The sequence below is a fragment of the Triticum aestivum genome, chromosome 6A, assembly GCF_018294505.1.
Source record: "Triticum aestivum cultivar Chinese Spring chromosome 6A, IWGSC CS RefSeq v2.1, whole genome shotgun sequence".
NCBI lineage: Eukaryota > Viridiplantae > Streptophyta > Magnoliopsida > Poales > Poaceae > Triticum > Triticum aestivum.
The window spans coordinates 622,043,172-622,055,901 of NC_057809.1; the positions used below are offsets into that span (position 1 = coordinate 622,043,172).

The following is a 12,730-nucleotide window of genomic DNA, read 5'->3' on the forward strand; positions in this document are numbered from 1 at the left end:
TTGGGGGAGACACTCATCGATCTGTAGCCTAAGCAACATCTTGATCTTGGAGCATGTTTGGATCTCTTCTGTAAATTTCATCTTTTTTGCCCAATCATAGATTTGAGCTCATGCAAATTCTAGACAATTGTTTCTTTTTTTGTGAAAAATCAATGTCTAGCGACTGAATTAGCAGCACAACTATTTAATATGCTATTTGTTCTGCTTTGATCGTATTGTCTCTTACATGAATTATTAATTCAACCAATGGTGATTTCTGATCGGCTCGCAGGTCCGTCATGTCGTCATTCGCCGGCATAACTCTCTTGGCCGAGGGCGACCTGAGCCCTTCCACCGCCGACGCCGTTGACGCCGGCACGGACTGCGGGTACCACCTGCTTGTGGTCCAAGCACTAGTAGAAAACAGGGCTATGGTCCAGGCCGGCTCAGCCCATTAGTCCCGGTTCAGTCTAGAACCGGGACTAATGTGAGCATTGGTCCCGGTTCGTGCGGCTAAGGCATTAGTCCCGGTTCATTTAGACCTTTTGGTCCCGGTTGGTGGGATGAACCGGGACCAATGGGCCTCGCTCCTGGCCCACAACCATTGGTCCCGGTTCGTGCCACAAACCGGGACTAAAGATTAGACCATTAGTCTCGGTTTGAGGCACGAACCGGGACTAATGGGGATGAGACCTTTAGTCCCGGTTCGTGCCACGAACCGGTACTAAAGGTCCCATTTTCAAACTATACCCCCCCTGTGGACCGCCTTTTCAGTTTTAGAAAAAATAAAAGAAAATGATGGAAATGTCAAAAATATAAAAGAAAATAAGTTTCCCATGTGATATGTGGTCTAGTTGTTGGGAAAATTTGCAAATATGAATTTTGACTTTATTTGCAAAATCTCCCTGGAATTTGTAAAATGGGCATAACTTTTGCATACGAACTCGGATTAAAAAGTTTTTTATATGAAAAATCTTCTACTCGAAAAGTTACATCCGATGGAGACCGCCTACGGCCTGTTTGCAAATTTCTAGAATCCTCAAATTCCAAAAGGAAAAAAAGTTATGCTCAAATTTTAGTTTTTTTAAATTTTTAGTAAATCTGGTCAAACTATGGTCAAACTACTTATTCAGGAAGTATTAGTGTTACTAAATAATTATTCAAGAATATTTGTGTTATTAAATAATTATTTCACCTTTTTGAATTTTGGTCAAATCTGGTCAAACTATGGTCAAACTGTGGTCAAACAATGGTCAAACTACTTATTCAAGAAATATTAGTGTTACTAAAAAAATATTATTTTTTAGAACAATAGTTTTAAACTCAAACAGTGAAATATGTGACTTCATGCTCAAGCTAAATTCCTGAGGGTTAATAGGATTGACATCTTACTATTGTCAGGAAAACAACAAGTGCAGACTTGGAAACGAGGGAGAATAGAACCCGGAAGTTAAGTGTGCTCAGGCTGGAGTAGTGAGAGGATGGGTGACCGTTCGGAAAGTGAGATGATTTGGAATGATGAGGGGTGATTAGAGATTAAATTGAGCAATGAGGGGTGATTAGAGATTAGAGGTTAAAATAATTTAGAAATTTGAAAAAAAAATTCAAAAAAAATTTCAAAAAAAAATCAGAAAATTTCTTTTAGTACCGGTTGGTGTTACCAACCGAGACTAAAGGTGGACCGGCCACGTGGAGGGCCTTTAGTCCCGGTTCTGGATTGAACCGGGACTAAAGGGTCAGGGCATTAGTACCGACACTTTAGTCCCGGTTCCAGAACCGGGACTAAAGGCCCTTATGAACCGAGACTAAAGGCCCTTTTTCTACCAGTGAAGACTACTTGCTTACCAAAGAACTGACACCCAGTGGAAGGGGCATTTGCTCCCGTGCTTTCGTCGTAGGAGGCCATACATGGTACATCGAGTACTACCCTAACGGGGAGAGCTCCAAATGTGCCGACTACATTTCTCTGCATGTCTCAGTTCTTGATAACGATGAGGATTACCAGAAGACTGTGAAAGCAAAGGTGTGTGTCAGTCTCATCGACCAGGTTGAGAAGCACAAGCCAATGTACATCCGTGGAACTGGAACGCGCACCTTCGGCGGCTATGCTTTTATGCGTCTCGACAAGTTCATGAAAAAAGACGTCCTTGAAGAATCGGTGAATCTAAAGGGTAATTGTTTGACCATCCGGTGTGACATCATGGTCCTCAACACCAATGATGATGATGCCAACGGCGACGAGGTGCTCCCACCTGATGTACACCACCAATTCAACAGTCTCCTTCAAAATAAGGTGGGTGCCGATGTGACATTTGAGGTCAGCGGTGAGACGTTCGTCGCACACAGGTGTGTGCTTGCAGCCCGATCCACGGTGTTCATGGCACAACTCTTTGGTCCCATGAAGGAGGGTACCACTAGGTCCGCCATCATACAGATCAAAGACATGGAAGCAAAAGTGTTCAAGGCTTTGCTTAGCTTCATCTACACAGACTCATTCCCTGAGATGGAGGAGGAGGACAAAGCACAAGTTGTGGAAAAAGGACAAGAAGAGGATGAAATGCGGCTGCAATGGCTTCAAGACTTGTTGGTAGCGGCAGACAGATATGATGTCCAAGGGCTCAAGTTCATCTGTGAAAAGCAGTTTTCTGAACGCCTAGGTGTGAGCTCAGTCATGTCCACTCTTGCTCTAGCCGAGCAGCACCACTGCCGGTGGTTGAAGGGAGCGTGCTTCAAGTATCTCCAAGTCCAGCCTCCCTCGCGTTTGCTAACAGTAATGGAGTCTAGTGGCTGGGATAATGTCTTTACGACCTATCCCTCGGCTTTGAAGGATCTCATTGCCAAGCTTATTGCTTTGAACCAGCAGAAGTAACACTCTGGATATGGTACCCATGTTCCTTAGATATGAAGTGATGCTCTTATGCGTACTTGGAATCCGCTAGAGATGGTAGTCTGTGTGTCTTGCTTTTGTCTCACATTTTAATTTGCTTATATACTGGATCAGAAAATGCAACATATGGGACAATTGTTTCTTCAGGGAATATGGGACAATGGTTTCATCAGCATTGTGCAAGTTTCCTATCTAGTCGATTTATCCTCGTATATTTATCTGTGCATTTGTTGTCCCGTATATTACTATTAGTTATGCAATGTTGATGTTTTCGGAAAGGCAATTTATGAACCTGCATTTAGGGGAAATGTTTTTTTTTGCTGATCACAATGACAGCGTTAGTGTGAAATATTTATCCATTAAGTACCCAGCAACCTTCACGTGGGTGGTTGATGTTCTCCTTGGTTAGAGTTCCAAAGGTTTTGCAAAGTCCAATGTTTGAGTTGTGCTCTGTACCCAAAGAGATGACTTTCATTCTGGTGTATGTTTTAGCACAGATGTTGTCAATTTAGTAAAGCCGGGGAAAAGCTTTGAGTGCACAGATTGGGCCACATGGGCTATAATTTTTTCCTTATTATATAATAAATATGTTTGGATCACTGGTAGGTTTTTTTACCGTTATTCTAAAAAAACAAAATATGTTTTGGTCGAATTACTTGGAGGTATGCCGGTATTAAGTGATGGGTATGCAATTAATTGATCCTACCTAGCTGCTCCTTTCTGATATTCCAGGGTTATGCAATGGCGTATTTCCTTACTCTCCAGATTACGGCTTATGATGATCTCGGCTGATTCTTGTTCCCTCCTCCAAGTGTCTGAAATAAGTGTTTGTATGATTCAGCTTGTCGCGCTTATTCTTGCGCATATCTGGCACTCATATATTTCTTTCCAATATCAGTATGTGTCTGCGCATATCAGTGATATAAGTGAAGTTCCAATATTTCTTCCCCTGGTACTACTATATATGTTGTACAGAGAGCAATGAGATTATATTTATTCTAGTGTGGTGTTCATCTCTTGCTCATTGCCACTCATTATTAGGAATTCACAGATGATGACAAAATTAGAGTCGCTTCTTGTACAAAATAAACTGACAAAGGATGATCCGATGATTTATGTACTTGAGGCATGTCACTCCCTTTTGCAAGTGTTTGCTTGCCGCAAGACGACCAAGAGGCATAGCCACCACCGCCTCTATTGTGCCCACCGGAGAGTCAACCATGTGGATCAACATCTGAGGCTGCCTCCCGACATCCATGTCCCGAGCCACTGCCAACCATCCATATCACAACACTCCAACCATGATAGGAAGAGCACAAGACCCAGCCTTTCACTCCTAGCTCGGCATCAGCCATCGGGTTTGGATCGACACCTCGAGGATAGGAAGCGTCCACACCTGCATCCCCAGCCAATCCCGATGGAACCGGGGTGGGGGTTAGGTGGCCCCTCTGGCCATGGTCGATGGCCAACGGTGACGGTCCAACAAAAGGCACAAGAACAACCTAGCTCGGCTCCCTATACATGTGTGCGGCCGAACGTTGTCCACCACCACCTTCATGTATTGCCACACCGCGAACACAGGCTACGAGTGCTTGAGGCCTCCCCAACACCGCCGTCCCGGAGCGTGGGCTACACGAAGAACAATGCCACCACCGTCCAGCCAGCCGCACCAACATCGAGCCGCCATCCTAATCACACACGGACACACGTGGCATGCACACTAAGAAGATTGGCAAAGGCCTGCCAGAGCCGCCTCCTGCAACACAGATTTGGACCAACGCCGCCGCCATGTCACGAGCCACTGCCCAAACTGCCGTCGCGTCGCCATCCTACAAGCACACCGCCGCCGGGCCCGATGCCTCCGTCCGGACAGGTCGCCCCAAGCCGACCGCTCCCGAGAGGATGAGAGAGGTGCCCCGCCGCCAACCACCGCGAGGGGCTTTGCCCTGGCGGCTCCCGTCGGCGGTGGGGAAGGGAGGAGGAGGCGAGAGGACGGGGGTTGGTGTCGCCGCCCGAGTCGCCCGTGGGGGGACGACGCTCCGGCTCTCTCTCAGGAGGGGATAAGGTCCAAAAATATAGCAGTGAAAACATGTTGTTAGCTGAATGTTGGAATGGAAAATTGAGGACAACATCGGGGATGGGCATGAAGAGAAGGAGACCGTCCTTCATGAACTCTGACCGATGTCGATTACTGCAGAGCACAACATCCAAACTGAGGTTTCTCTCCAGCGTTGTGTCCTCCTCCGTCTGAGTCCGATCTGGACTTTCCTAAATTTATGTCCTCCTCCGTTGTGCCATACGAGTTGTACTCGAAAATGCTAGACTCATGGAGTATCACGGGGCGTTTTACGGGGCTTTCTTCTAACAAATCTCTCTCTCTCTCCCCCTGATTTTCAGCAGGGCCGGCCTTATGTTTTGGGAGGCCCTAGGCGAGCTCAACGACATGGGCCTCTATGTCCTAAGTCCTAAGACCATATATATGTATGCGTGTGCGTTATATATATGACTTATTAAGAGTAACTTTTAGTCACACATCTTTAGTTTAAAATTTGACTATAATAATTCAAATGACTTCATCGAGAACAATAATAACCAAATTCGAACTGATTCCATCAACAACAATAATACTAAAAAATCGCAAAATGAAACTAACATGACATGATTAATTACCTCAAATAAGAACCAAATTAGACTGACTCCATCGACAACAATAATACTTCAGTGCTTCAAAAAAGATTTCTTCGGGAGTAGTTTCTTGCCCCTGTTCTTCAATGACATCAACATTGCTTGAAGATGTAAAGAACTTATTCAAAGAATCCTTCAATGGTAGAATTTTCGGATCACTTTCTTTCTTTTTCTTTCTTGTTTCAGCACCCGACAATTGCTTCTTCTTAGGTAACATGGCAGGCTAATGTCCTAAAATCATGAAGAAAAGATCAAAAGAGGATACAAAGAATTAGGAATTTATACATCGGATGATTGGAACCCTAGACATGTACATAGAATGATAAAAAAATGATTGATTGAATTAAAAAATTTAAAACTTCATGCATACTGAAATTGGAGGATGGATCTTGGATGTATAGTTGAATACGTAATTAAATACTAAATAAAGAATAAATAAAGTACTGAAATTGTCAAATTAGGGTTTGGGGGATGGACTGGAACTGAGGAACATGGATGGAAACATTCAAACGTACTTTTGGGATTGGGGACGGCCGCGTTGCAGACTTCAAGACTTGTAGTCGCCAGTCGGATGTATACTTGTATACGTATTGCCGCGGTGCCGCCTTGCCGGATGCCGGATGGCCGGGCCGCTGGGTTGCTGGACTGTCGTGCGGCGCGCCGCGCGTGCAGCTCCAGCGTGCAGCGGGCCAGCGGCAGGCGAGGCGAGGATGACACGGCAAGGCGCCGAGCGACGGAGCGAGGAGGCCGACGGGCGTCACGGCGCCTGACAAACCTAACCTACGAAGGAAAAGGAAAACGAGCAGTCGTCTGTCTGCCAACTGGCGTGAGTCACAGTGTCGTTTCGCGACTTCGCGTTCGTTAATCGATCAGTGATGGCTTGCTAGCTATCTGATGGGCCTAGCCCATCTTATTTCTTTTCTCTAGTTCTTTTGTATTATTTTTACCTATTTTTTGCTGGGCTATAATATAGATATATACTCTGTCATGGGCCCCCCTCCTCGCCTAGGCCCTGGGCCGTCGCCCCGCCGCCATACCCCCAGGGCCGGCCCTGATTTTCAGGGGGTGCGGCCCATCCTTTCCCAAACTACAGTTCTATTCTATTGGTCCACCTCAACTATTCCATGAACTCCGTATGAAATCTCTCCATTGTTGTAGCATCGTGTAGGACTACATGATACTACTCTGGATCAAAAACCGTAGACACGCGGGCAGTTTACTTAGCAATACGGACACTTTCCAAACTACTCCCCCCCCCCCCCCCCCCCCCCGCCCCCTCCCGCCCCCCGCGCCCGTCAGTTTACTTTTAATCAGCCAGCTAAGCCACTCCGTAACACCCAGTAAAAATATTCCGTGCGTGTAGCATTGCTTATTCTGAATCGGCCATATATATAGCCTGATAGCCAGACGTACCATAGGCTTCGTGATAACGTGAGACGCACACCAGCCGTCGGGGCAAGCTAAGCGACGTCCACGCACAGGCACAGCGAGTTGGTCATGTCGTCGTTTGCCGGCGTATCCGTGTTGGACGACGGTAAGCTGTGCCCTTCCACCATGACCTTGGTCGGCACCAGCTCGGCCTGCGGGTACCACCTGCTTGTGCTCCAAGGTTACTCTCGTGCCAAGAAAGAGACACCCAATGGTCAGAGCATCATCTCTCATGATTTCGGGGTGGGAGGCCATCGTTGGTCCATCAACTACTATCCTAACGACATCATCTCGGATCGCGCTGACGTCGCTTCTCTCTACGTGCACCGTCTCGATGACGATGACAAGCATGTGGAAGCCAAGTTTAGCTTTAGTTTGGTCGATGAGGTTGCGTGGCAGAATCCAGTGTACATTCATGGAACTAAAACATGGAGCTTCTCCTCCGATGCCTCTTCTTGGGGCTGCTACAAGTTTATGAAAACAAATGCCCTTGAAAGATTAATGTATCTAGACAAGGATGACTGTTTCACCATCCGCCGTGACATCATGGTCTGCAACGCCGAGAATGATGCCCGTGGCACCCAAGTGCTCCTGCCTGATATGCACCATTACCTTAACAGTCCCCTTCACAATAAGGTTGGTGCTGATGTGACGTTCAAGGTCGGCGGCAAGATTTTCACTGCGCACCGATGCGTGCTTGCAGCCCAATCTAAAGTCTTCATGGCACAACTCTTTGGACACATGAAGGAGGCATCTGCCTCGCTCGATGTCATACAGATCAAATACATGGAAGCAATAGCGTTCAAGGCTTTGCTTAACTTCATTTACGCAGACTCATTCCCCGACATGAAGGAGGATGAAATGTCAGAAGCTACAGAAGAGGAGGCAGTAAAGTATGAAATGTGGCGGCAATGGCTTCAAAACTTATTGGTAGCAGCAGATAGATATGACGTCCAACGGCTCAAGTACATATGTGAAAAAGAGTTGTGTAAGCTCAGTGGCGTCCATTCTTGTCCTAGCTGAGCAGCACCACTGCCACAGATTGAAGGAGGTGTGCCTGGAGTTTATCCAAGTCCAGTCTCCCTCGTGTTTGCAGACAATAATCGCGAGCAAAGGTTGACAGCATATAATCGTGACTTATCCCTCTGTTTTGAACGAGCTCATTGCCAAGGTTATTGCTTCAAACCAGCAGAAGTAACACTTACTCCCTCCGTCCGGAATTACTTGTCGTAGAAATGAATAAAAATGGATGTATTTAGAACTAAAATGCGTCTAGGTACATCCATTTATATGACAAATATTTTCGGACGAAGGGAGTACATGGTTTGCATGTTTCTTAGTTACACCTGAAGTGACACTCTTGTGCACGATATGAGATCCTCGAGCTTTTGCCTCGTGACGTATATAATTTGTTTCTTCATGGAATGGAAGGAACGGTTTGTAAGTTCAGGTGTAACCCCAAATTGATCTGCCTTGTACTCCTTTCGTCCGAAAATATTTGTCATAGAAATGGATGTTTCCTAGTTAGGAGTTTGCAAGTTTGCAAATTGATCTGGGACGGAGGGAGTAGCAGTTTGCAAGTTCCCTAGTTAGTTGTTTTATCCTTATGTATTTTTCTTGGTGATCCTTTGTGCCTACTGTGTCATGAAAACTATTCTTCCTACCAGTTGTCTAAAAATGACCTGGTTGCTTTCCAGTGAGCCTGAAAGTTTAAGCACTTAGAGCATCTTCAACAGAAGCGCTATATAAACGACACGCGGTATAAAAACTACTTTTATTATTATTATTATTATTATTATTATTATTATTATTATTATTATTATTATTATTATTATTATTATTATTATTATTATTATTATTATTATTATTATTATTATTATTATTATTATTATTATTATTATTATTATTATTATTATTATTATTATTATTGTTATTATTGTTATTATTGTTATTATTGTTATTATTGTTATTATTGTTATTATTGTTATTATTGTTATTATTGTTATTATTGTTATTATTGTTATTATTGTTATTATTGTTATTATTGTTATTATTGTTATTATTGTTATTATTGTTATTATTATTATTATTATTATTATTATTATTATTATTATTATTATTATTATTATTATTATTATTATTATTATTATTATTATTATTATTGTTATTATTATTGTTATTATTGTTATTATTGTTATTATTGTTATTATTGTTATTATTGTTATTATTGTTATTATTGTTATTATTGTTATTATTGTTGTTATTGTTATTATTGTTATTATTGTTATTGTTATTATTGTTATTATTGTTATTATTGTTATTATTGTTATTATTGTTATTATTGTTATTATTGTTATTATTGTTATTATTGTTATTATTGTTATTATTGTTATTATTGTTATTATTGTTATTATTGTTATTATTGTTATTATTGTTATTATTGTTATTATTATTATTGTTATTATTGTTATTATTGTTATTATTGTTATTATTGTTATTATTGTTATTATTGTTATTATTGTTATTATTGTTATTATTGTTATTATTGTTATTATTGTTATTATTGTTATTATTGTTATTATTGTTATTATTGTTATTATTGTTATTATTGTTATTATTGTTATTATTGTTATTATTGTTATTATTGTTATTATTGTTATTATTGTTATTATTGTTATTATTGTTATTATTATTATTATTATTATTATTATTATTATTATTATTATTATTATTATTATTATTATTATTATTATTATTATTATACTCATGGCAAATTTTGGTTTTTTAGCTATATGTTTGATATATATGATTTTCTTGGACATGTTGTAGTTTAACTTTCTAGTACCTTGCAGTTTTTTGTATGTTAGATATAATGCACAAGAATTTCAAATATACGCCAGTTTTATTTTACTAGAGCATGAATATAGGTTTTGCTACATGGCAAACTTATGTAAAACATCATGGCTAATTCTCCAAGTATAAGTAATGGACAACTTTAGTTTGTCATGCATGGGAAATCTAGGATTTAGCTGATGGCAACTTTTTAGGTCCAAACATCATGGCTACTTCTTTTTTCGGTATAAGTGATGGAAAACTTTAGTTTGTCATGCATGGTAAATCTAAAACTTAAGTAAAAACATCATGGCTACTTTTCTCTGTTTTAAGTTATGGAGAATAGACCCAGGGGACCATAGGTTCACTAGTGGCATCTCTCTCGAAGCTATGGGTGGTGAACCCCTGCTGCTTAGATGCCTATGTTGAATTAGTATGTTGATATAATTTCACACACTACGTTCTTATTGTGTTTGTATTAGGTCGAGATGTTGTTGGTATTGCATTTCTTAATTCAAGACAACAATAAGTGTTTATATTTGTATTAACATATGTGTGGGCAAAAAAAGATGTGACATTTACGTATAAATGTGTGGGGGTATTTGTAAAACATATGTGAAATGTTCAGACTGCAAAACATTACGAACGCTTTAGAAATAGTTTGAGTATCAAAATCAGACCGATCACTTTCAGTATTTGTCAAAAAAGGTTTTGAAATAGTTTCAGCATGTTCAAGAATATTCAGTAGCACTTAAAGAAATAGTTTGAGAACTTCCGGAATGTTTGTAAACACTTCCTGCATATGTACCTTGAAAATGAACTATATCATGTAATATCCCGAGTATTGACAAATGTCGCATGCCATCAATTGAGATCGTACGATGCGAACAATTCATGAAACGTGTTTCATATAGACCGCATCGCTTCTCGGTTGCATTAGGTCTTTCCATTAAGGCACAACGGGTCATCTAGTTAGCTGAAGTATCAACCATTATACTATCCTGGTAGATTTGCTGCAACACCCCTCTATAGCGGTTGATGTCGAGGGTGATGTTCTGGCCGTTGAGGAAGAGCTCCCACGTCATACCATACCCCTGCCTATTTATGGAGGCGACATCGGTGAAGACAGCATGGTCCCTCGGGTATTTGTACTTGAGCGTCGTCTCCTCCGGGGTCGTCTCGTATTGGACGTACCGGAGCCCCATGTCAGCCGACGGTGCACCAAAGGCAGCATTGGATCCCCAGCTCATGTCGCCCCACGGGACGACCTGCACCAACGTCGCGTTGCGCGGGAGGAACACCAGGTTGGTGAGCCCTGCGCCATGCACGCCCACCATCACGTCGCATGAGTTCACAACCTCTGCAAACCGGGCCATGTCGCTCACGACATGCGGCTCTGCCGACACCACCTCGAAGCCGACCTCTGTGGCAGCTGCGACGGCCTCCGCCTCATTCACGAACGCCCTCGAGTTGCGGCGCAGGATCATGAGGAGGCGAGGCCTGTCACCGGAGGTCCGGTTTACAGGGGTCGACCACTCACGCTTCAACGAGTAGATCGAACGAAGAAAGTTCCGGAAGTCCGTCATTGTGTAGCCCTTGCGGGAGAGAGCAGGGATGATCCCCATCTCCTTATGGCCTTCGGTGCCGACGTGCACCGACGGGAAGCAACGCACCTTGTCATCGGCGTCCAAGTTGATGACCGGGTACCTGGAGAGCGCGGCGAGGATGCGTTGGAACTTGTCAACCCACTTGCGGTTGTAGTCGGTGATCACAAGCTGGACATGGCCATCGTACTCCCTCACAGTGTTGAAGAGAGGGATGATGCCGTCGGTCATGGCGTGGAAAAAGTTGTTGAGGTAGGCGCCCGTGGAGAAGACCACCGCGGGGACGTCGTGCGTCACCGTGCACCGTGGCGCATCCAGCCCGCTCCAGCGGATGGTCACCTCCCGGATAGCATGCATCGTTCCTTCCTCTGACTTGCGCGGATACGGGCGGATCTTCACCGTCCCGTTCTCTGGCCGGTAGCTGTCTTCAGACGCTGAGACAACGTAGACGGTGGCAGATTTGCCGTGCATACGGACGTCGCCTTGCATGGCACAGATGTCCATGCGGTCACTGCTGAAGTTGCAAATTGACTTGCTTCTTGGTGCTGCCACATCTGTATCTGTAAGATGCACAGAAGAGTTATTAATCAGTAGAAAGAAACTTCTTTTTACTAGTTTTTAGAGGGTGCTTGGATCCAAGGGACTATTTTTAGTCTGACTAAAAATAGTCTCTTTTAGAGGCTAAAGTTCCAAGCACCCCTGACTAAAGAGAGGTTAGGACTAGTCTTGAGGCTAAAATTTTTTAGTCATAGGAAACCTACTAAAATATGTATTAGCCCTCTCTCTTATCATTTAGCGCCTCTCCTTTAACACATGCGAGTTCTGGATTCGAGGGTTTGAAGGATAATAAATGCTCAATAACTTGATTTTAGTCTCTTTAGTATTTGGATCCAAACATGGATGAGGCTAGCAAGTTTTAGTCCTACTACTTTTAGTCATGGGACTAAAACGTATACAAGCACCCTCTTAGTACCTTGTCATTCTTGGAGAGATCGAAAAGGTAATTAATTACCTCGTGGACGGGCTTGACTTTTGTTGGCACTGACGACGCCGGGGCGTGATGCGGGGGAAGGATGGTGGCTTGTTGCGGGAGAAGGTGGTGCGTTGACGGGCGTTTCATCGCCTGATGCGGGAGAAGGTGGTGCACCGACGGGCGTCTGCTCGCTTGATGCATGACCGACCAAATCTGAATTAGACCAAGGATCAACCCATATTACTGTTAGTGCCAAAACCAATGAACTAATTAGAGAACGCTCAAGCTCATGGGCAGTATACATACTCGCGTTGCAACAGATATGTTAAATTACCTCCGCCC

General features: G+C 43.1%; 2 protein-coding genes and 1 pseudogene across 2 annotated transcripts; 2 read left to right on the plus strand and 1 right to left on the minus strand.

The window, feature by feature from the left end:
- The first annotated feature begins 278 nt into the window (after window positions 1-278).
- LOC123131484 (BTB/POZ and MATH domain-containing protein 2-like) lies at window positions 279-2,888 on the plus strand. Its single transcript, XM_044551153.1, has 2 exons — window positions 279-387; window positions 1,809-2,888. The coding sequence occupies exons 1-2, from the start codon at window positions 279-281 to the stop codon at window positions 2,846-2,848; spliced, it is 1,149 nt and encodes a 382-aa protein (XP_044407088.1). The 3' UTR covers window positions 2,849-2,888.
- A 4,160-nt stretch (window positions 2,889-7,048) lies between these two features.
- LOC123131485 (BTB/POZ and MATH domain-containing protein 3-like) lies at window positions 7,049-8,177 on the plus strand (annotated as a pseudogene).
- A 2,602-nt stretch (window positions 8,178-10,779) lies between these two features.
- On the minus strand, window positions 10,780-12,230 carry LOC123129875 (alpha-1,3-arabinosyltransferase XAT3). Its single transcript, XM_044549851.1, has 2 exons — window positions 12,227-12,230; window positions 10,780-11,975 (listed from the first exon to the last, which is right to left on the minus strand). The coding sequence occupies exons 1-2, from the start codon at window positions 12,228-12,230 to the stop codon at window positions 10,780-10,782; spliced, it is 1,200 nt and encodes a 399-aa protein (XP_044405786.1).
- Between the last annotated feature and the right edge of the window lie 500 nt (window positions 12,231-12,730).

What these genes read in the sequence shown, in the direction of transcription:
- LOC123131484 (XM_044551153.1), top strand. Translation starts at nt 279, where the DNA reads ATGTCGTCATTCGCCGGCATAACTCTCTTGGCCGAGGGCGACCTGAGC. An exon ending in GTACCACCTGCTTGTGGTCC is followed by an intron (nt 388 to 1,808) that starts AAGCACTAGTAG and finishes TTTCTACCAGTG; the next exon opens with AAGACTACTTGCTTACCAAA.